A 22,331-nucleotide genomic window follows, 5' to 3' on the forward strand; every position below is an offset into this window, starting at 1 on the left:
TTTTGTTGTCGTTGTTTTTGTATTAAAACAACCTCAGAGATGTTTTGCAGTACTGCTGTGTGCTGTTGTGAACTAAATGAAAATAGGATTAGATAGGCTAAGCCTTTAAGCATCTAGTTGCCCATGGAAAATAAATTACATTAGCAGAGTAAGTAGGTTAACAAAGAAAAATGCTCTGTTTTTAAGAGCCTCACTATGTGTAGTGTGGGATTAAAGGAAGCACTGCTCACCTTGTTTCTGTGTTCACTGATGGGCTGGTACTGACACCGTGTCTTCTTCCTCTGAGCATCTTTCAGTCTAGCTTGATGTTAATATAAATGCTTAAGTAATCGTTTGCAAATTATATTTACTGTGGCCCAACGATTTTGTGGGGTTTGGGCTTTATAGATTTCTTATGTGGAGATTTTAATGTGTCTAAGTGATCAAAATAATGGTCTCAATCCTGGTATAAGTGGAGAGATCAGCTTTGGAATATTTGGCCTTTGGTGAGTGCTTTAGAAAGGCTTTGGATTTTAGGTTGTATCAAGGCTGTGCTTCATATTTACACCATACAAAAACATAATGGCACATTCTAGTTGAAATTCAAAAGCAATTCAGTGCACAGGTAACTAATAGATACTCACCTACATCTTCCAATTGTAGTCATAAAAATAAAAGAAGGAACTACAGAAAATCCTGCAGGTTCTGTCCAGAACTCTCTTAAATTACTGTGGTTTCCAGTTTATAGTTCAAACCTTCTGCTTGCATTTCAAGGGCTATGTTCAAAGAATATTATTTTTGAAGTATACAAAGGTTTCTTTTTATTAGGTGACAACTTTCTCAAATATCTGTTTTCAATATAAACCCTATAATGAGATACTGACCTGCAGCTGTCCTTGACTCTTCTGTACTTACACTCTTCACAGGGCAAGCTGACAGCAGATCCCTCTGATACACAGCCCAAATTTGGCCTGTTGAACTACCAGTACCCACAGGTGTTCCAGATGCAGTACCTGGCAATCATGAACAGGATTATTCAGGGGTTTTCTCTCTCTTGTCAGAAACCTTGGGATGAGTAATTGTCCCTCCAGCCTCAAGTGATGTGCATGTCTCATTCTGCACTTGGCTGCAGTTACTGGGGGTGTGGGACCATCAGAAGGTCACTGAGGAATCTGTTGGGCAGTGTTACAGAAACTTGGCAAGGTTTTAAAATGTTTTTTTTTTTTGCTCAGATATTCTTGCTTCTTTTAGTTCCTTCTGTATCTCTCTTTTCTCCATGTTTATTATGTTTCCTGTAATTGCATTTCTTACTGGTTTTGCAAGATACAGGTCAAAATGCTCAATTGGATTTTTATTTAAAATTTGAACCTTTTTGATCTAGAAGTGTCTTGGTTTCAGGAGTGAAGAGCTGAGGAATGCCAATGTTGTTTTTTTATAAAGCGACATTTGCTTTATAAAAAAGTGACATTTGAGTTATATTTCTTATAACTCAAGAAGAGCTGATGATAAGAAATTAAATTAGAGATTATTTATGTACTTCTTTTGGAAATAAAAATAATGCTGCTGAGTGTGCATGGATGTGTTGTATTCTAGTAGGAGGAAGAACTGAAAATAAGCAAAATGTGAGAGCAATCAATACAGATAGTTCTATTCCTCCTGCTTTACGTGTCTTTATTCTGTAAATTTACTTAAATTAGGACAACTGTTAATATTAAACTGCCTTAGTTAATGCAATTTCCATTCATAGCACACACAATTTTAATTGCCAATGTGCATTAGCAGTAGAAGCTGGACCAAAGATGACCCTAAAACACAAACATCATTGTCAGAGTGATTTTGATAATTTGTCAGAAACACTGTTCATAGAAGGTTTCACTTTAATGGCTTTTTAGGCTGGTTTGAAGTTGAGGCTCTTTAGGCATTCTGGAGATTTGTTTGGATGTATGCAGTACTCCATAGGATCAGAAACACAGCAAGTGTATACTGGTTCTGTTATTTCTACTGGTGAATAACCTATTATTTCTGAAAGGGGAGTTTTCTTCTCTCCAGTCAGCACAGTCACTGAGACAGTTGAGTCTCAGCAGAGCGGTGGGGTTAACATTAGCTTGTGCCTCAGCAAATTTGCAAGGAGGAGAAATTCACTCATGTCATAATTACTTGAGCTGATGGTGACTAATACTTGGGTGTTTTTTAATTGATGGAAAAAACAGTGAGTTTTTAAAAACTGCCTTAACTCTCTGCACATTGCCAGTCAAAGAAAGTGATAGTTTTGGCAAAAACAAAAGAGCACCAAACCCAGGATGTTCCTCTACACAGCAACAGCAACAAACCAATTGTGTCCAAAGCAAGGCACAGCCCATGCCAGCTCTAGCAAAGCTGTCTGCATTTACAGGTGACGTGTGGCAATGCTCCAGTGGTTGGTCTGTGTACACCACTGAGGCCATCCTTGCATGGTAGGTGATACACACACCCTCTGCAGAAATACTGCACAAATAAACATGGCATGAAGCTTTGAAACCAGTGCAAGGAGAAGAGAAAGAGCTGCTTCATTTCTGTGCCTGTGCTGGTGGCATTAGAAGCCCAGGGTGAAGCACCCAGCCCCAACATAAAACTGACTGAACACACATATCCTCCAATCAAAACCACAGGAGAAGCTCAGGATGCAATATTTGAAATGGATGCAGAATGCCAGATTAAATTACATTCCATCCAACTATTTCAGCCTCTGTACTTTCATGTTGCTCTTATGGATGAAGATTCTTGCAGAGTGCAGACAGTGAAATCTTGGTGTGATGAGGTCAAGTGCAGAATGTGCATTAGCTTCAGTGGAGCTGGGACTTTACCTTCAAAGTCCTGCTACTTCTCTAATTCTACATCCATACTTTCTAGCTTTGAAAAGGCAGCCTTTGTCATCTTCTTTGTCACTTATCTGTACCATATCATACAAGGATGTTGGCCATCTCTGATGGAAATTTTGGATTTTTTTTTTCTAATTGCATGAAGTCATACCCAGGAAAAGTAAATTCAGAAAAGTGATGTGAGTAGTTTTACTAGCAGGAGACTCATCACCTGGCAAAGCTGTACCATCATCAGCTCGGTCACACAGATAGCCCCTTCTTTCTTAGTCTTAAAAGGAAGTCTATGATGTTTGATGAAACCAGAAACAAAGTTCAGACAACAGCTAGATTACACAAAGCGTGTCTTAATTTATTTATTGCTTTTTACTGCTAGTCAGGGAGTACTGCAAGAGGTACTGCCATTACTGCCTGCATAGTTGCATATTAATTGCAGCTATGGATATAAGATCAGTTATCATATGGAAAATTAAACCTTGCTATCCTGTATCACTGATGATGGAAAGATGTTTAGGGCCTTCATATTTCATTTTTACATTTACTTTTTAAGCTCTTTGTAAGGTTACTGGAAGTTGCTGTCTAGAGGACATAGTTTATTCAGTCATTTAAGGTGAAGGGTCGATAAAATACGCTAAAAGTTGCTTCCTAAAATGTAACTATACATATATAACAGTAGAATTATTGTGCAAAATGTTTCTGTACAGTGTCTTGTCTTAGAGAGTTGAGCCTGCCTGCAAGGAAATGTTTCCATATGAAATGTCCATGTCTGTGAAAGGATGTCTGTGTCAGAAAAAATGACAGTTTAGGTGATACATTTTATCAGCTCAGTTTAGTGATATCTCTGCTGGGTTCTCACCATGTCAGAGTTTCTCCTTAGCTTCTCTGGCATTTGACCTACTCATTGCCATCATTCATTTATGGGCCAAAACAAACTTAGTGTTTTCTGCCTTGTAAACCACCACAGTGTTTTGAACAGAACTGAGATCTTGTAAACAGGGTGTCCCTCTACTGAGTCTCTAAATGGAGGCTTTTCTTTTTTTATATGTGATTAATTTGTATGTTTTCTTTTGTTTCTCTTGAAATACTGTCATTTTGTGTAATTTTAAAATCCAGTTTAGAGTTACAAGCATGTGATGTCTTTAATGTGTTTTGAATTTGAATTGTGTTCTGTGGCTCAGTGCTGAAGAAGGACAAAATCACAACATCTCTATTCTTTGAATAGCACCATTATCATTCTATGTTAATGAAATTATTTCAGTATTACAAGAAATGAGGTTTTGGAATTCATTCAGTATTACAGGGAATTGGATTGTAACTAGAGCATATTTCAAAAAGAATAAAAGGATCCATGATATGTGCTTAGCTCGTAAAACACCTAATCCTATATTAATTGTGCTTTGGGCAAATCTGCCCTCATCTGAAGGGGACTTTGACAGTGAAGATGAAAATATTGTAATTCTTCTTAAGGCCAAACAGCTCCTCCAGCAGGCTGGCAGTGAAAGAGGAGTTCCACAGGCTGCTCAACCTGCCCTTCCCTGTCCCAAGCACACACAAAAGCAAACCATGCTGTGTTGTACTGCCCTTTATAGGCTGCAGGAGACTTGGCCTCATGTTACCCCATGATCTTCTTGCTCTTGGGATTGAGTTTGTGTTAATTTTTTTCCCCATGTTTAGACAGGGAAAGATCATAGAGATGTTTAGGTACCACAATCTGAAATTGAGTAAGTCTTATGTTTTCTCTGTGTCTGTTGTGCTACAGACAAGAGAACATGAGAGTGTCCATTCCAGCCCAGCCTGTGATGCAGAAAGGACCTGGTTTATGTGAGGGGAGAGCTCTGCTGGCAGGTCTGGAGAGCAGGGTGAGCAGCACAGTCAGATGCAAATCAGGGTTAGGGGATATTTAGTTCAGCTTCCAGCAGAAGGTGTCTGTGAGGAGGTGAAAGGAGAGGACTTCTGCTGAAATTATTTTGAAGAGCTTTGACCAGTCTGGCAAGCTCCTTCCTCTGTGAAGGGCTGGTTGGACTTCACTTTTCCTGAATCTACATGACATAGGTTGAGGGCAGCAGGATTGAGAAGGTGATCATGGGTGTGATTGTGTGTCTGAAATGCAGCAATGCAGTGATTTTCTCAGTTCCACTGTGGAGAGTTTGGCCAACTTCAGCATTTTAACTGTTACCATGCTGTTTGTTCTGTGGTCAGATGAAGTCTCTTGCCAACAGTAATTTCCCTTTTCCTGTGGAGCTGTAAGGAAAGCAATTGCTATTTGAGGTCACTGAGCTGCACTGGAGCCCCTCTTTTCTGCTGCAGAGTTGCTAAATGGCTCTGTGAAATCCCCTGCAGCTCTGCAGGGCTGCTGAGCTGTGCATGTGGGGCGCTTGGAGTGTTCAGCTGAGCAGAAATAGGCAGAGAGCCTCGTTGGGCAGCTGGGGGATTCCACCAACACAGCTGTACTCAAGCAGAGCTTGTTTTTCTACCTGTCTTGGGGTGATTGGGCAGAAATCAATAATTGCCACCTTTGTTTCTTTGCAGCCTGTTCCAGCACTACTGCTACACTCGAGGGGGCATGCGCCACACCTCCTACACTTGCATCTGTGGCAGGTAAGGGGGTGATTTACACTGAACTGGGTAAGCTTTATAGTCAGCTTCCCCCTGGATATTTGTAAAATCGGTCCTTTTAGGCATATCATGTGTTTGCAAATGCCACCAGAGTGAGTTCTGACCTGTTTTCACTGGAAAAGACAAAGAGAGGTAGGTGGTTACCTGTGCCTCCTGAAGACATAACGTGGTAATAGAGTTTGCTGCACTCCAGAGGTTCCCCAATGGCTGCTCCTGCTGCTGCCAAGATCATGTTTATGCTCACCCCTGTGCTGCACTTGGCTTTTTTTATTAAATAGCACCATGGAGAGGGGCTTTACAGCTATTCTCTATTGCTCAAAAATACTTTATTTGAAATACACCTTAAGTATTTCTTATCATCCTCAAAATTCTTTGTCTCAAAGATTAGGATGCAATTAAACTAATCTCTTCGGAATTTGGAATTTTTTGCTCTCTCTGCTTCTTGTTGAACAGCTAGTGTTGAAGGTTTCTGTGTTTGGGAAAGTAGTATAGAAAGTTCTCCCTGCAGATGTAGAAATGCACAAGAGAGCAGTGTGGGACACATGCTGAAGAACAGCTGTGTGCTTCATGCAGAGATTAATCTTACTTAGTGGAATTAATCTAATCAGAGATGGATGACAGTGAAATGAGCCATATATGTTGGTATATATGTTCCACTTGTTCTGCTGCTACTCAGAAACGTTTGCCCTCCACTGAAGTCACATACACTTACAAAAGATAATTTTTATGTTAATGACAATAATTCTATATTGCTTTGAAGGTAATAAGAACAATTAGCACCTTCACTTCTTTCCGCAGTTTACTCAATTGCTTATTTGTAAATGCAATTTTCCACTTTATATGCAAAATTGCAGCAGGAGCGTGAGCAGTTTTATGGCAAATTGTGTATCTAAATTGTCTGAAAAGTTTCCTGGTTTAAGTACCATTGTATAACTTGAGAATTAACATCCCAGTGAAATGAGACTCCATCTCTAAGCTTTTGTCACAGACTGTGGTGGTGATTTTTCACACCCATGCACACTTCACATTCACTTAGAGTGGATCAGAACCTGTGCTGCAGGAGCTGGTTTGGGTGCTGGTGGCCAAATCACTTTGTCAAACCTACAGAAATGTCTGGTCAGTGTTTGTGTGGTGGGTCCTGTGGGAACAGGCTGAACTGTCCCCAGGACTGCAAACCCAGGAGCTGCATTACACCCAGGAGGAGGAAAGCTCCAGCAGTAGCTCAGAACTGAGTACAGACAGGAGCTCCTGGGTGTCCTGTCCTGCTCTGCAGGGCATGGGGGTGCAATCAGAGCTGCCTCTGAACTATTGGAGGATTTAAATCACAGAGAAGGGCTGTCCTTGGAATGCCATATCCAAACAACATTTTCTATTAGTGTTGTATCCTACCACTAGAAGTGCAGCCAAACCTGATTAAAAAAAAAAAATAGTTACATGAGATAGCAATTTACAGACAAAGGTCTTTGTATTCTATGTTCTGACTATGAGTGATGAAGTAACAATGAGTAATATTAACAGGTTTAAGCTAGCTCCTAATAAATGAATGAATTCAATTAACATAATAATGGCAAAAATAATAGACATTTTTTAATACTGTGAAAATGTCATGCATTGTAAATATTTCACTTAACTACATTTACAGCTAAAAATAGCTTTTGCAATTAGGATTTTTGAATGTTTTATTCTATTCATGCTGAATTTTATATTTTCCTGAACACTTAAAATGGGCGTATTTTGACAGGATCTTTCCTTTTTAGATTACAGGCCTAATAATATTTTCCATAGGAAAGAATAATCCTTTTAAATAAAAAACAAGTTTGTTATTAGTTTTGTTTTTTTTTAAATATGCTGATTAAGCTGGAAATCAGGAGTAATCAATACAATATTTCAGTACAGAAATAATTCACTTCTCATGTGATGGGTGCATTTAGTTATTGCTGTCCCTGTGCAGTGTTACATTCTTGAGGAGATGCTAAATGAATATTTGGTGTGACCAAAAGTGCTCAATGTGCTGACTGTTACTATGAGAATAGTAACACACATTGATGAGTGTGACAGGGTGTTACCTTTTGGGATCAGTCCTGTAGTCAGTGATGCTTTCAAAAGCTGCCAGCTGGGGAGTGGTTTGAAGTGCAGACCTCACTGAGTGTCATGGAAGGAGAATAGGAACATTTGTTAAGCATACTTGGATATTTTTGACACTCATCTACAAAGTGCTGCTTCCAAATGCTAATGAATTATTCGCTGCAGTGTCTTAGGATACCAAGGAACCATTTTTACAAATGGGAAAACAAAGGTGATCCATTCCCAGTGTGCTCGTGGTGCTAGGGTGGGTGGTGTCCATTGGGAGCAGAGGTTCCAGCTGGAGTTAGGTGATGGGGGAGGCGTTGGTATCTCTGGAACCACCACAGAAGCCACCAGCAGCTGCTGCTTGCTGCTCCCTCAGACTCGGGTTCAGATCTTCTTGACTGATATCTCTCATCAGGTGCTATCAGCCATCAAGAATAACCCTGTGCAGTGGAATGCCACCTTCTATCTGAAGGTTGCCATAAGTGAAGCTTTTTGGACCAGGTTAGGTTATTATTGAATCAGCTTTTCTTTCTTTAACTTCAATACAACTTTTTTAGATCTCATGCCTTAGCATTAACCCTTCTTGCCACTTTTTTGTCTTTCTTCTGGGTTAATTCTATGATGATTTAAATAATGATGGAAATAGGTTCCAGGTTTAGTCAGTGGTCTTTTGTTTTTTCTTTAGATGTCCTTAATATAGAGCTACTAGCTACACTTTTTGTAGTTGATGCTCAGCATAGTCCTGTTCTTAAAATATTGCTGACATTTCTCCTCTTTCTTCTAATGATTTGTTTTCAGGGTGCTTTCTGACCTCAAATGCATCTTGGGGGATTGTTTTCCTTTGCTAGTAATCAGAATCTCTTACTGCATTTTGCATTCTCAGTGGTGTTAATTTGCAGCTCTTCTGCTGCTTCGTGCAATTCTTTCTGGAACAAACATGTCTTTGACACCAGTTAGAAGCAAGTTAATAAAGGAATAAAAACGGATACACAGGAACCTCTTGGAGGATTTTCCAGGTTGGCTGCCTGAAGGTGAGCCCTGGCAGCCTCATGTGTGTGGTGATTTTCAGAGGTGCTGACCAAAAGAAGGCAGCAGAGCCAGTGATCCTCACCTCCCACAGTGCTTCATCATAAACTGCAACTTGGCACTCCAGTGCTAGACCTTGCAACTGGTGTCTCTCGGAAGAGAAAGAAGTAGCTTCTGCATGAAGGCTCATTGCTTTCATTTGCCTGAGTGATCAAGTTCTGGAATGCTCTCCCCAGGGAGGTGGTGCAGTCCCCATCCCTGGGTGTGTTTAACAAAGCCTGGATGTGGCACTGGGTGCCAGGGTTTAGTTGAGGTGCTGGGGCTGGGTTGAACTCCTGATCGTGAAGGTCTCTTCCAACCTGGTCATTCTGTGAATTCTGTGCTTTGCCAGTGGCTGGGGGTTTTGTTTGAATTGTTTTAAAGCCACCATGAAAGGCTTACTGAATCAGTGTGAGCTATGTCTGGCTGACTGTAGCATTTACCTTGTGGGTACACATCATTTCTGCAGCATTGCTCCAGAAGCATCTTCCTGCCTTCATCTCAGGACAGGGGTAAAGATGCAGCCTGCAGGGGAGATTGGATGTGCACCTCTTAGCAGGATCCCCCTGGAGGTTTCCATATCTCTGTCTTAATGTGGGTCAGTAGTGCATGTCTGAGTCAAGCTCTCCCACTCATGCTCAGCTGCAGGGCCTGCTCAGAGCCAGGGATCAGTCCTTCAGTGCACATGCTGGTTTTGTTTTGGGGGAAAAGCAGTTGGGGAGTTTTCAAGAGCAGGTTGGCTCTGCCTGGTTGCCAGTGGGTGTTGAGCCCAGGGTATCTGCCCAGAGCCAGCCAGGGGAGCAGACCCTCTCATGCCAGTAAATCCCTGAAGTGCAGATGGTGTGCAGATCTGGTCTTCAGCACCAACTGTGCTCTCTGTGCTGTGATCCCCTGTGTGTGACAGAGCCAAGATGTGCCTGACAGATCAGGAGCCTCCAATGCCAAGAAAGATTGTGCCTGCTTAACGCTTCACCAGCGGTGCTGAAAAACAGATCCTTTATCCAGCTCCCCTCACAGCTGGTGCTGAGCCCAACAGAAATATTTTGTAAACTAAAACCTTTACATTAAAATGTGCAAAAGAAACCCCTCATCTTTGTATTTGCAATGTGTTTTGTTGAAAGCATTTGTGCAGTTGTCAAATTTTGAGTATATGACTTATTTATGCACTGGTATGGTATTTGTCACTGAGGGTGCCAGCACGTCTTGATAAGTAAACGAGCTGTCTGCAAATACATAAGCATGGAGTCATGCCCTTAAGGTTCATGATAACTTTTTAAAAGTTGATCATAAATTTATGCATGTGATGTTTGCTTCTCCTACTTTATCCCCAGTATTGGAGGGAGATAAGGAACAGTATCTGCAGCTGAAATCCTGGCAAACTGCTGTGGAGTGTGGATGTGCACACCAGCTGTTGTCATAGTTGAGATGGAGACAATACAAAGCAACACACCCCATTTTCAGAAGGCTTCAAACTGTTTTTATTATAGCATGGATGCTTTTTATGCATTCTTACAAAGCTCATAAGTTTACACTTTATTCATTGGTCAGGAGAGACAAACAAAGTGCTCATTGGAACAGGCAGTTGCAGGTTTCTCTTATTTATCCTTCATTCTTTCTTAATTTCTATGTCAGTGACCTTGGTAGAAAATTCTTTCAGGGTAAGCATGGATCCTCTTATCAGACTTCTCTCTGGCTCACAGAAGTCACTGTAAAATCTCTTCCACAGTTGGTGCTTTTTATTATTTCCTGTGTTTTTCCTTAAACACCAAACAGTGTCATGCAAGGTCATTCCATTACTTCCACATGCCATCCTCCCAGAGTTGTAGCCCTGCCCCTGGGAAGCATTCCTGAGGCAGGAGTGCTGCTGCCAGAGCAGGGCAGGGCAGGAGCTCTGCTCCCCTGTCCCCTGCTGGGAGAGCTCAGCTGGAGCACAGCTCCTGCTGCACACCCTGCCTGGCACAGGACTCCTTTTCTTTGCATTGCACTCCATTGCTCTATTACAGATCTTTTCTTCAGATAGAGCAAACCAATTTTGAAAGTGTCCTGGTGTGGAAAATATTCCAACAGTGCCCAGGAGACAGCACATCTCACAAAGAAGTTCATGTCTGTCTTCAAATTGTATACAGGCTTTCTGGGTCCATTTGTAGCTATCTGCACAGCTGCAGAGGCTCTCAAGTCCAGCATCCAGCCAGGAAAAAGCATCCAGCCAGTTGTGAAACTGTGCTTAAGCCATTGGACCAGCATCACAAAATGAATGTGTTGCAGCCTTAGGGCTTTTTAACTCTTGATTTAACAACTTTTAACTGTTCTAATTTTTCTGTTTGGAGTGTGTATAATTTTATGAAGTACACTTTGTATCAGAAAATCATCCCCGTGATTCTGAAACATCACCTTTCACTGTCTTATTACATAGTTAAAAATACTTAACAATAAATACTTACTGTCTTCAAAATATCAATGTAGAATTATTTGTGTTGTAAGAGCCCTCTGAGATCATGCAGTCCATCCATTAACCCAGCACTGCCAAGTTCACTGCTAAACTGTGTCCCCAGGTGCCACAGCTACATGCATTTTTAAATACTTCAGGGACACAGTCCAGCCATTTAGATTGAGAGCCTGCAGAAACTTACTGCTTTCTACTCCATAATCATTGTTTATGAAATTATCTGTATGACTGATGATCTGTTAAATATCTAATATCACAAGTACTTAATGTGTCTTGAAGGTAATATCTTTTTGGATACAGTGCATGCTTACTGTTTTTGTAATTGCACACATCAGAAGTCTAAGATGAGAAGTATGTCAGATGTCACATTTACTCCAGACACAACAAAAGATTGATTGAAATTGAGCCTCAGCTTCCTGACATCCAAGATACAAAGCTGTTCCAGCATCACAGCTTGAAAGAACCAAATTTGAGCAGGGTGACCAGTGAAAGGTTTTGATTAAAGCTGAGGTACAGACTGGCAAGTGAGCTGCAGGGGTTGGAGAGAAGCTGCAGTAACCCTGTCCCAAAATGTGTATTTTTGGATGTGATGTAATTCTTCCAGCTTTTTGAAGAGAAAAAACGAGAGCATCTATCTGAAGAGAACGGTAAAAGAAAAATAGGTAGAGCTTGAGATCTTTATCAGCCTTTTAACTGACATTTTGTAGACCCAGAGGAATATCAGTAGGCAAGAGAGGATGCCAAGGCCAAATGTAGGTCACTTAGTGGATCATGGAACTTCAGAACAACAGAACAAGTGTCCATCCTTCTCTGGAGCTGTTTTATTCTTGTGAATCAGCAGTTTACTCTGAAAGGTTTCCAGGAATAAAAATCTTTTCTTTAAAATGTGATTTTTCAGCAGCAGGTAAGAAGAGTGACAGTTTTCACCCCTGCTCCTGCTGCTGGCATTGTGAGCTGGGAATGCTCCCCAAGCAGTGCATCCCTCCAGCAGAGCCCACCTGTGGCCATGCCAGAGGGGAACTGGAGCTGTTCCCTCAGACAGCTCAGGTCCTTCTGTCCCAGTGATTCCTGGAGTGTTTCAAATGTCAGATTTTACCCCAGTGGAAGTTAGTTTGTTTTATGCCTCAGACTACTTAACCTTGAACAGGGAAAAATAGCACTAAGTAATTTAAAAGAAAACAAAAACAAAAACCCCACCAGAAAATAATAAATGGGTATTAATTGAAAAATTACTTCCACATAATTCTTTCCTTTACACTGTCATGGACATAGGAAATGTTGATATGAGCTGTGCCATGTTCCTTCTGCAGCCAGGTCCTGTCCTACAGGCAGAGTGGCAGAATTCCTGAGCCATGCCCAGCTCTGCTGCACAAGTGCTGGGATGGCTACTGCAGCCACACCAGGCAGGGACTGGGACAGCTCCCACAGGCTGCTTTTTATGTCAATGCACTGATGCTTACAGAGCTCCTTCTTGTGTCACATGAATGGGTGTGTTAATGTTTCTTCTTCCACTAATTGTGCTAATTTTCTGTTTGCCCATCAGTGGGGAGAACTCGTCTGTTTTGCACTATGGCCATGCTGGAGCCCCAAATGATAAAACTATTGAAGATGGAGACTTATGGTAAGTAAAGGGTTACAGATTGTTTGGTATTTTTGTTTTGCTACTGCTGTTTCCATACAGGAAAAAGGATATTTTCCATTCTTAGAAAAAGGATAACTGCATGCTGATGAAAAGTCTAAATCTTTAAAATAGAAGGGAGCTTTGCATGCCAGATTATTCTGGTTTCTTCCACAGGTTCTGTACATCTGCATCTCCTGTTGAAAGGGAGAAGGAGATATTGTTTCAAACATTCTGAACCAGAGGCACTTAGAATTGAGTTTAAGAAATGGCTGTATTCTAAGTACAAGGGCAGTTAGAAAATTCATCATTTGAGTTTGCTCTTGGACCTCAGATCCAAACCTCAGCTCTGGTGGTGGGGTGGAGGGTGTTGGCTACTTTTAGAGAATTGCATCAAATTGCAGAATGGATTAGGTATTACAAATGCCTGTGTGCACATAGACAGCCCCACAAGAAAGTAGAGATTAGAATGTGTGAAGAGATCAAACCCAGTTCAGGTCAGGTAAGGATGCTTCTAGTTCTAGGTTGTGCCAAAAACTTCCTATAAAGATTTACTTCGAGTTTAGTGATGTGTAATACAGCTGCAAATCCCATAAAGTTTTCTCTATGTGTACTGCATGTCCACATGCTTTGCAGTATCCTGCAGGTGAGAGCAGAGTGAATGGAAGCACCAAGTACATTCCCATAAATTGAAATGCTATTTGTCTATTTGCCTATTTGTCTGATGTGTAATATATCAGATCATAACTTTCACACTTCACCTCCAAAGACATGGGTCAAAAAGCCTTTTTGTTATTTTGTGTATAAAAATGCAAACCTAGTTTTAGAGAAGTTGATCACTGACGTTCAGTGGGGGAATTGTATAGAATTACCTTTGTAGTCTGTGCAGGAGGTGTGTAGGTATGTATTTTCACAGTGGAATGTAAATGCATGAAGAAAAGCAAATTAGTATTATCATGATAAGCTCAAAACCTATTATGGAAAACAAATTGAATCTCAGAAGTTAAAAAATATGCCTTGTTGGCTGAAGTTCCAGGCACTTCTTCAGGTGCTGCACAGTGAACTTGTGGAATTACAGATAGATAATTTCTTTATAATACTGTAAAAACTTTTTTAAAAGCTTCTTATACAATAGTTGATGTATTATCTTCATCTGTGGTTAATATCTTACTAAACCCATCAAATACTAAAGTTAATTTATTGCAGGGCAATAGTTTTGATTTATGATTATGTTGTGTTTGAGTAGATAATATGCTATGAGCATTTTTTGATCAGGAAGGACAAACCAACATAAAAGTGTATCAGCTGTGTCATTCAATTAAATTTTAAAAAGGAGGTGTGTAGCATACAGGAAATCTCAGCATGTGTTACTGAGAGAAGATATGCCACAGAGCATTATCATATCCCATATTTAAAACTTAGGTCTTTAAATGATGAGGGAGACCTCAGGGTGAAGGGTGTGTGCAGGAATCTTTCACTTACAGTCCCCAAGGCCAATTTAGTGCATGGCTGTAGTCCTTAAACCACCAGAGTTCATACAAGACTCTCTGCAAACTCTTCTTTTCTGCAGTACTGGAAAAGTCTTTAAAATATGTTTGGGTTTTATCAGCCTCAGGTATCTCAGTGTCAGGAAACCATAACCTACCAAATGCATCAATCACTTCAGGGTTTCAAACTGCTGAGCAGCACCTGTGCCTCAACAAAGAGAGCAAGGTTTAACAGGGTCTGGAATAACCTCCTGCTCTTGGTGAAGATGTTTTCAGGTGCAGGTGGTGTCAGCAAAGGCTGCCCCAGATGGATGAATATTGCATTTGCAGGGTGCCCCATGGCAGGGAGGAATGATGAATCTGACTCCATGTTCTCAGAAGGCTAATTTATTATTGTATGATACTATATGATATTAAAGAATACTATACTAAACTATACTAAAGAATACAGAAAGGATACTTTCAGAAGGCTAAAAAGACAATAATGAAAACTCGTGACTCTTTCCAGAGTCCTGACACAGCTTGGCCCTGATTGGCCAATGAGTGAAAACAACTCCCAGCAGAATCCAATGGAACAATCACCTGTGGGTAAACAATCTCCAAACACATTCCACATGAGCACAACACAGGGGAAGCAAATGAGATAAGAATTGTTTTCCTTTTTCTCAGCTTCCCAGGAGCAAAATCCTGGGCAAAGGGATTTTTCAGAGAATGTGAATGTGACACATGAGCACCTGCCAGGCTCCAGCCACTGCCCTGCCCTTCCCTGGCTGGCACCCACACAGCAGCCTCTGCTCCACACTGGCTTCTTAGTGTTTATCTCAAGGGAGAATAAAGCAATAATAAGAAAAAGAGATTTAATTTCTGTAAAGACAATTTAAAAACGCACTCATTTTCCAGAGTTAAAAATAATGTTTCAGAAAAAGTCTTGAGGTGTGGCATGCATGAGCAGCATACAGATTCTGAGTGGTTTCACTGTAGGACTTTACAAATGTCTAATTTGGGTGTAGAAGGGTGTGTGTGTGCATACAGAGGAGGCATTAAGATGACAGTGTGCTGATTTGTCTGGGTATATTAGCATTTGTATATTGGCTTTCAATTAGGCTTTTTAATAGCTATGGGGAGCCCTCTGTTGGATAGTGTTAGGAAGCCCTGAACATGGGGAAAAAATAGACTTAATTTTTGATGAAAAAGAGGTAAGAGTATTTTAAGGGTTATTTCTGGGTCTACCAGTGTTTTGGCATGACATTAATCTAACTATTCATACAGTTGTATGTAATAGAATTGGGAGATTGGGTATTTGGTATGATTTTTAATAAATTATTCTGTAGAATTTCATGTCTTTTTCTTAACATTACTTAGTGGATATGAATAACATTCATGGGTTTTGCAGAAATGTGCAGCTCAGTTTTTTTATGTACAAAGCAGTGCAGTAAGTATCATAAATAAGTCAACTAAGCACCTGAATATTAGAAAAAACACATTTGGAAAACTAAGGCTTTGCTTCTGTGAAATGCTTGAGTGCATGCATTACTGGCTTTTTAAAAAGTGTAAGCAACAAGGATTCAGTTGTTAAAAGAAGATCATAGGCCAAAATACTTGTGCTATTGCATTTTCATATCTTTTTTAAGGCTGTTATTCTGGCTTCTTTGTTAAAAGCTGTGAAGGTTTAGAAAAGCCTGGCTTTATGATGTTTTTTTCTTAAATTAACCTGTATCAAGTGGGTTTATTGCTTCTCTAAGAAGCTGGTATGGAATTGTATTTCTGATAGTGCATCATAATCCACACTTTTTATAAGTACAGCTGCTGCACTAAAAGATCCCAGTGCAAAACAAAGGACTATCAAGGGAATGTCTGACACTTCTTGTTAATACACATTGTCTTGCTAAGCAGGGCTATCCTTTTCAATCTGTTAAATATTGAAATAGCTATCTAACACAAAGCAGTGTGATTGACAGAGAGAGAAATCAGTATTTTTAGGGAGGTTTAGGTGTTCAGGATACAGATATTTAACTGGTATGGATATTAAAAGCAAATATTGCAATAGCAGCAAGTCAGTGTTTTGTATAAATGATTCATGTACTATGGCATTCTGTGGTGAACATGGAAATGATCAATTTGCTCTAAACCAAACACTTTCCCTAGGCAGGTGTCTGTCTCTGTGGTCAGATCAATGGGGTAGGCTGTCGCCATTGTAGGCACTTGGCCCTTTTACTCACAATTAACTTTAAATAAAATCTTCTACTTGGAATGTAGCAAATCACACACTGCAGTGATGATGTATGGCCAGGCTGTTCACAAATACTGATTTTCTTTTGTCATCTTAAAGCCCTGACAGCTTGGATTGGAGCTGAGCCCTGGACTGAGGTTCACTGCATCCTTTCCAGGCTTTGGATGCCAAGACCCTTTTGTTTCTGTAGTGAGGCTGTAACTGCATTTGGTGGAAGGGAAAGTGGAGTCACAAGCTAAATACTTGTTGTAGTTTGCAATCTCCTGCCTTGCACATAAGAGGCTTCCAGCATTTTAGAAAACCAAAGGTCTTTCAAGGTTTGGTGAGGAGTAGAATGAAATTAAAAGCTGCTGCTCAAGAAGACAATAACCCAAATAAATAGAAGGAGCAGAGATCTGAGTCCTTTAGGCACAAATCAGGAGCAAATGTGCACCTGGGAGTCCTGCTCAGAGAATGGCAGCCCCACGTGGCAGGTGTCTCATGAGCAGCTGGCTTTTGTTCACACTGCAGGAAGATGTTGGGTCAATATTGGTTACAGGGCCCTTGTGGGAGGTGGGAACTCTGGTTTCAGCTCTCCTAAACTGATCCCTGATTTTGGCTGGAAGTGATGACCTGACCCTGGGAAACAGCAGCCAGTTCAGTAAAAGCCAGTGTGCTTCTATGAAAAGAGTTGGCTCAACAAAACAGCATCTGGGAAATGAAAACTTCCTTAAAAATAATGGAAGCAAATTGCCTTGGGTCCTCCTTTCTGCCTGCTGCCTTTGCCCTGCCAGGGCTGCAGTGTGGAGTCACACCCTGGCTGGGGACAGCAATGAGCATCAAAGCCACCTGCAGCAGAGGAAGGGCAGGGCAGATGTCTCTGCTCACCTTTGTAGTCTGCTGGTTTGTTCTAGAAACCTGAAGTGTATATTTTGTGTTTTGATTTGAGAAGTTTCTGAGTAAAATTGGAGTTTATTGCATTGTTGGCTCTGGCAGCCTGACTTTGTGGGTTCCTGGCATTGCCACGTGCCAAACACATGGCAGGAGTTGATTGTGCTGTTGCAGTTGATCAGCAGGGCTCCTGTAATGTTTGGCAAATAAAAAATGCTTCTGTGATCTTAAAATAAACATTGATTCTTCATGATGAAGCTTCCGCTTAAATAATAGAAATGTAAGAAATCAGCCTGACCCCAGCTGTAACTGAAATAGATACAGCTGTTACCTGGGGTGCTTTCCTGCAGGTGTCAGGAGTTGCAGGTCTTGGTATTTTTATGGCATCTGCCAAATGTACCTCAGTGAAAATTCAGCTCTTTGTAAACAACTCTCATAGGCAGGTTCACTGACCTTCAAGCACTTAATAACATTTTTGGGGGTTAGTAGGTCGATTTTGGCTTTGCAAAATAATGAAAACATTGTTCTATTCTCCTGAAAAAAAAATAGTAACATTTTGAAATATCCTCCTCAGTTACAAAGTTAATGAAGAGCAGACCCCAAGGAACACAGGCACTCACCTGGGCTGGGGCAGCTGCAGGGGGACCCTGCTCCTCCCTGGAGCCAGGGCCAGAGTGTGATTTATTAATAGGGCTGGGGTGAAAGCATAAATAAGGGGGGTACAACCAGCATCAACTGCTTGGGAAGTGTAGCAGACCTAGGAGAGAATCCATTAACCTTGTATTCACAGTGGGACTATCTATTATTTATAAAATAAAACTAGCTTTTAGAAGTTTAAATAGAAGCAGGTTGGATAATCAGATGATGGGTTTCATTTTATTTGACTGTTTATTTTAACATTCACATAATTGCTTATTGATTACTTATTTTATTGAAATAATTTATAGATTTCAGTGACAGCACTGGGCAGAGTACAGTGTCCTTGGTGAAACAGAACTGCTGTTCTCTCTCACTGCTGTTCCCATGATGTGCCCTCGCTGCTGTGGATACAATAAAACAAGTTTTACCTGGAAATAGTTTTATTTTATTCAGGCACCAGAAAACTTTGTTAGTGTCAGAAAACCAAACACATCTGTCATAAAAGTACAACCTTTGCATAATGTTAAATGATTTGAGTGTGTCTTGCCTGTATCAACAAGCATGGCTATTTGCTGAGTCAAATGATTGAGCTGGAGATATGGAAAACTGTCCAGTATTGCAGAAAGCCTTCAGCTGAATGGTTTAACTCTGAGGCATATTTTTGTTTCTACTTCTTTCCTTAATATCCCAGTGCAAATTTAAATCATCAGAATCATACTGACAGCAGGGGGCACTAAAAGAAGAGCAGTGGAAGGAAGGGAGCTTTGCCCAAGTTTTCATATTGGTAACACCCTGCCCTTGCCAGAGCAAACACTCAGCAGCCCTCTGGGAGCCCTGCCTTTACACGCATGCATTCTGCTCAAGCTGTCAAACGTGGGTTTGTTTCCTCCCATTTGGTACTTGTATGTAGCTTTTGGTGTTTTCTTTGTATTATTAGCTGTGGTGCTCTCAAAAGATCCTCCTAGCTCTCTTCTATTGTCATTTCAGAGGATTTGTTCATCACAGGGAGCTTTTCCTGGCTGCAAGTGCAGGTAGTTGGGAAAGGTTGTTCTGGATGAAGCACACAGGGAAGATGTTGAATGTTTGGGGCTGTTTATTTTTAATGTCTGAAAAGGGACAAAGGGCAGTTTTCAGGCTCCCTGGAGTGGGTGGTCACTCCAGGGTGTGTGTTAGGGTTAGTTTGGAGATCAGGGCAAGGTTCTGCTTCCCCCAGAGGTGCTGGCAGGCTGCACCAGGCTGCCAGGGAATGGGCACTGGAGGCTGCCAGAGCTCCAGGAGGGTTTGGACACCAGGGATGCCCAGGGGGGATTGCTGGGGGTCTGCAGGGACAGGAGCTGGACTGGGTGATCCTTTTGGATCCCTTCCAACTCAGCCTATTCTGTGATTCTGTGAAGAATATCACAGAAGAAAGTTGCTTCTTGCAAGAGCCTGCCAGATTCAGTTGTTCATTCAGTTGTTCAGCCTTCTGTCAGCTAAAATAAAAGTTACTTTGCTGATTTTAATTCTTTGACCTCAAAGTATAATACACAGTTTTCTATAACAAAAAGATTTGTCAATTCATGTATAATCCATGTGTATTTCTCTTTTATATATGCAGACACTATGCATGTGCAGTACACATATTGCATTGAAACTATATTCACATATTTATTGTAATATTATACAGTTTTATTTGTAGGAAATGCACTATTTTCTTCTTTGGAAGAATGAGTAAGTGTAAGACTTTCTGTGACTAGTGAGTCATTATTTCAGGAAAATATTTTCAGGCTGTCATTTATTTCTGGAAAATATTGGAAAATGTTCAATAAATCAAGAAAATACTTAGGTGAGCTTGAAAAAGGTATACCAGAAAAGATGATCAAAGTTTGCTGTATCTGTTTATCAAACTCTTTTTGGAATTCTCAGTATTTTATCAAGTTGTACAATAGTAATATCAACCTAGAACCAAAACTCATTTGTCCAGGTGGGGGCAATGTTGTATTTAAAAAGCAGGAATTGGCCCTCTTTTTCCATCAGATAATAGAAGTCCTTCCTTTTCCAACCCAAGTCCTTCAGTGTCTGCTATTAAAACCATCTATCCTATGGTACAAAATAATGTATTTATTACTTCTTGAAAGCACTGCTTGTAAGATCTCAGGATGTTCATGTGTCAGATGTAAATGCTCGACCATTTTATGTGGGTGGGACTAGTATTTTCATTTGGCCTTGTGCACTTTTATGCATTTTGAGTTCAGTGCTGTAATAATATGCAAAAATTATGGTTAGCTTTAACTTTTCAGTCTGCAGTTTTGAAACAGCTTGTTGGTAGTAATGGCTTTGTTTCTAATAATAATACAAAGTACATTGCTGCTACTTACTGGTTGATTGCAAAATTAACTGGCTATCCATTTCTGAAATAATTCCTTTGGCCTGATTCCTCTGGTTTGATTAATATTTACTGTTTTCATCAAGCGTAGGTATTTTTCATTTGGTTGTACCTATGGACTATATTAATTTTATGCTAATTCAGAAAAATTGGATTTGATTAAAAATAGAGAAATGTATTTGCTAGAATTAACAATAATTTTGCTGTAATTGAATGGCTTCTGTTAGTACTGGTTAATTCAGGCTGTGAGGTTGCTTGCTGTCAGAAATAAGAATAAGCCTATTCACCAAAGCTCAGATCACTAAGTATTAGTAGTGTGTTTGCTGTAACAAATTTTAGCTTTCCTTTAAGGGCTGTATTATGGTCTGCCTTGTAATTTTTGCTGTCTATAATGTATGTGAAATGTCTTTTTAATTGTCAACTGTGAGTTTTATCTGTCATAGTTTTAGCATAGCCTTCCCAGAATATTCTGAAAAAAACTGGCTTCTGTTGGACTTGTAATCTACTTTTTGTGGTGGTCTTTAACACAAACACACATGCAGTGTGATAGATGTGCTCTTGATGGATGTTGCTTGTGTTGGATAGAATTCAGTAGCAAAATCTTTCTCATTGGTGTGGGGAAGTCAATTGGGTAGGTCAAAATGCAATTTTAGTGGGAGTCTGCCTGGCTTTTAAACCTCTCAGAGGGAAGTCCCCAGCACAACTTGTGTGTGCTGCCCCTGAAGCAGAGGTAATTGCCAGTCCTTGTATCAGTCAGGGTCAGTTCTTCCCTTGTGTCTGTCCAGAGAATCTCCTGTTGCCCACAGCAGGGCACAGCCTCAGGGGAGTCCTGCTGCTCCACATCAGGGCTCAGTTCTGTTCAGGGCAGGACTATTCCTAATTGCAGTCCTTACAATCCACTTCAGGGGCTGCCATGAGGAGTGGGTGTTTCCTTCAAATAGGAAAGAAATGTTCTTACAGGCAAAATAACCTGCTCAGCGGGGGAATAGGCAGCCTCCTTTTTGGAAATACTGGTTGCTACCTTCACTGCTGTGCACTTGGCTTGAACTTTTGGACATGTCCATGGAAAAGCTAGCAACTGTCTTCTCAGGGGTTTTTCATTCTGTTGTCAGCTTCTGTAGAATATTTTAAAACTCCTGTCTGTTGTGCTCCATTTGAGAACTGATAATTTGGAGGTTGCTTGAACAATCAGCAAAAAAACCAGAGACTTTCAAAAAAACTAAGTGAACCTGTGCCATTGGACACTGGCACAGTTTTCATCATGGAAAGACATTGGAAGTGTTTTACTTTCATGGGCACATGTGTGTGAGCATGCCCACACAGGTAAGAAAACGTGACAATATTTACAGTAAGATCATGAAGTAACATCTGCCCCTTCACCTGTTCAGCTGCTCTCCAGTGGTTGTTTGTCAGGGCAGCACAGGTCAGAGTGCCCAGACACAGCTGCTGGAAGCTAAGGCTTGTAGTTCTGAATGCCAGCACCCAAGAATCATGGCCTGTTTTGGAAATACCAAACTTTTACCATTCACTTTCAGTACCTCCCACTTCTCAGCAGACATCTAGAAATGGACTGGTTTAGTCAACTGCAGCCATTCAGTAACTGGAGCTGTGCTGTTCTTACCCTGTCAGGTGAGACACATTCTGGTGAGGAGCCAGTGAGCTTTGCTGCTGTTGTGTTGATTGGGAAGCAGTCAGCTGCCAATACAGGTTTCTCCCTGGATGCTCCCTCTCTTCCCTGCAGCTCTGGCTTCCTTGCTCCTTGTTGGAGCAAGTGATTTGCAGCCATGAGTGCCCCAGATACTGCTTTTCCAATGGGGAGGCTCCTCATGGATGGAAACCAGCCAGAACTTGGGGTTTGCTGTCACCTCTGCTGATTTTTCAGCAAATTGTCTCTGCTAAAGAGAGTACTGCTGAAGAGAGTGAGTTGAGAGGCTCAGTAAATATGTCTGTTAAAAAGGGATAATAATTAGGGCAGTAAAGACAGAAAAAAGAAATCATCCATTCAGCAAAAAGACAAGTCAGATAGGTAACCCTTTCATCAGAACTTCCCCTGAGCCTGCTCGTGGTCTCGCACACTGTCAGCAGGGATCT

The 22,331-nt window shown here is 40.8% G+C and overlaps 1 protein-coding gene across 1 annotated transcript in view; it reads left to right on the plus strand.

The window, feature by feature from the left end:
• Positions 1-22,331, plus strand: part of PEPD (peptidase D) — a 148,495-nt gene that overhangs the window by 79,490 nt on the left and 46,674 nt on the right. Inside the window, exons 11-12 of the mRNA XM_031063188.1 lie at positions 5,364-5,432; positions 12,575-12,652. Coding sequence (XP_030919048.1) covers positions 5,364-5,432; positions 12,575-12,652 — 147 coding nt within the window. The remainder of the gene's footprint in view (positions 1-5,363; positions 5,433-12,574; positions 12,653-22,331) is intronic.

The sequence above is a fragment of the Geospiza fortis genome, unplaced genomic scaffold, assembly GCF_000277835.1.
Source record: "Geospiza fortis unplaced genomic scaffold, GeoFor_1.0 scaffold383, whole genome shotgun sequence".
NCBI lineage: Eukaryota > Metazoa > Chordata > Aves > Passeriformes > Thraupidae > Geospiza > Geospiza fortis.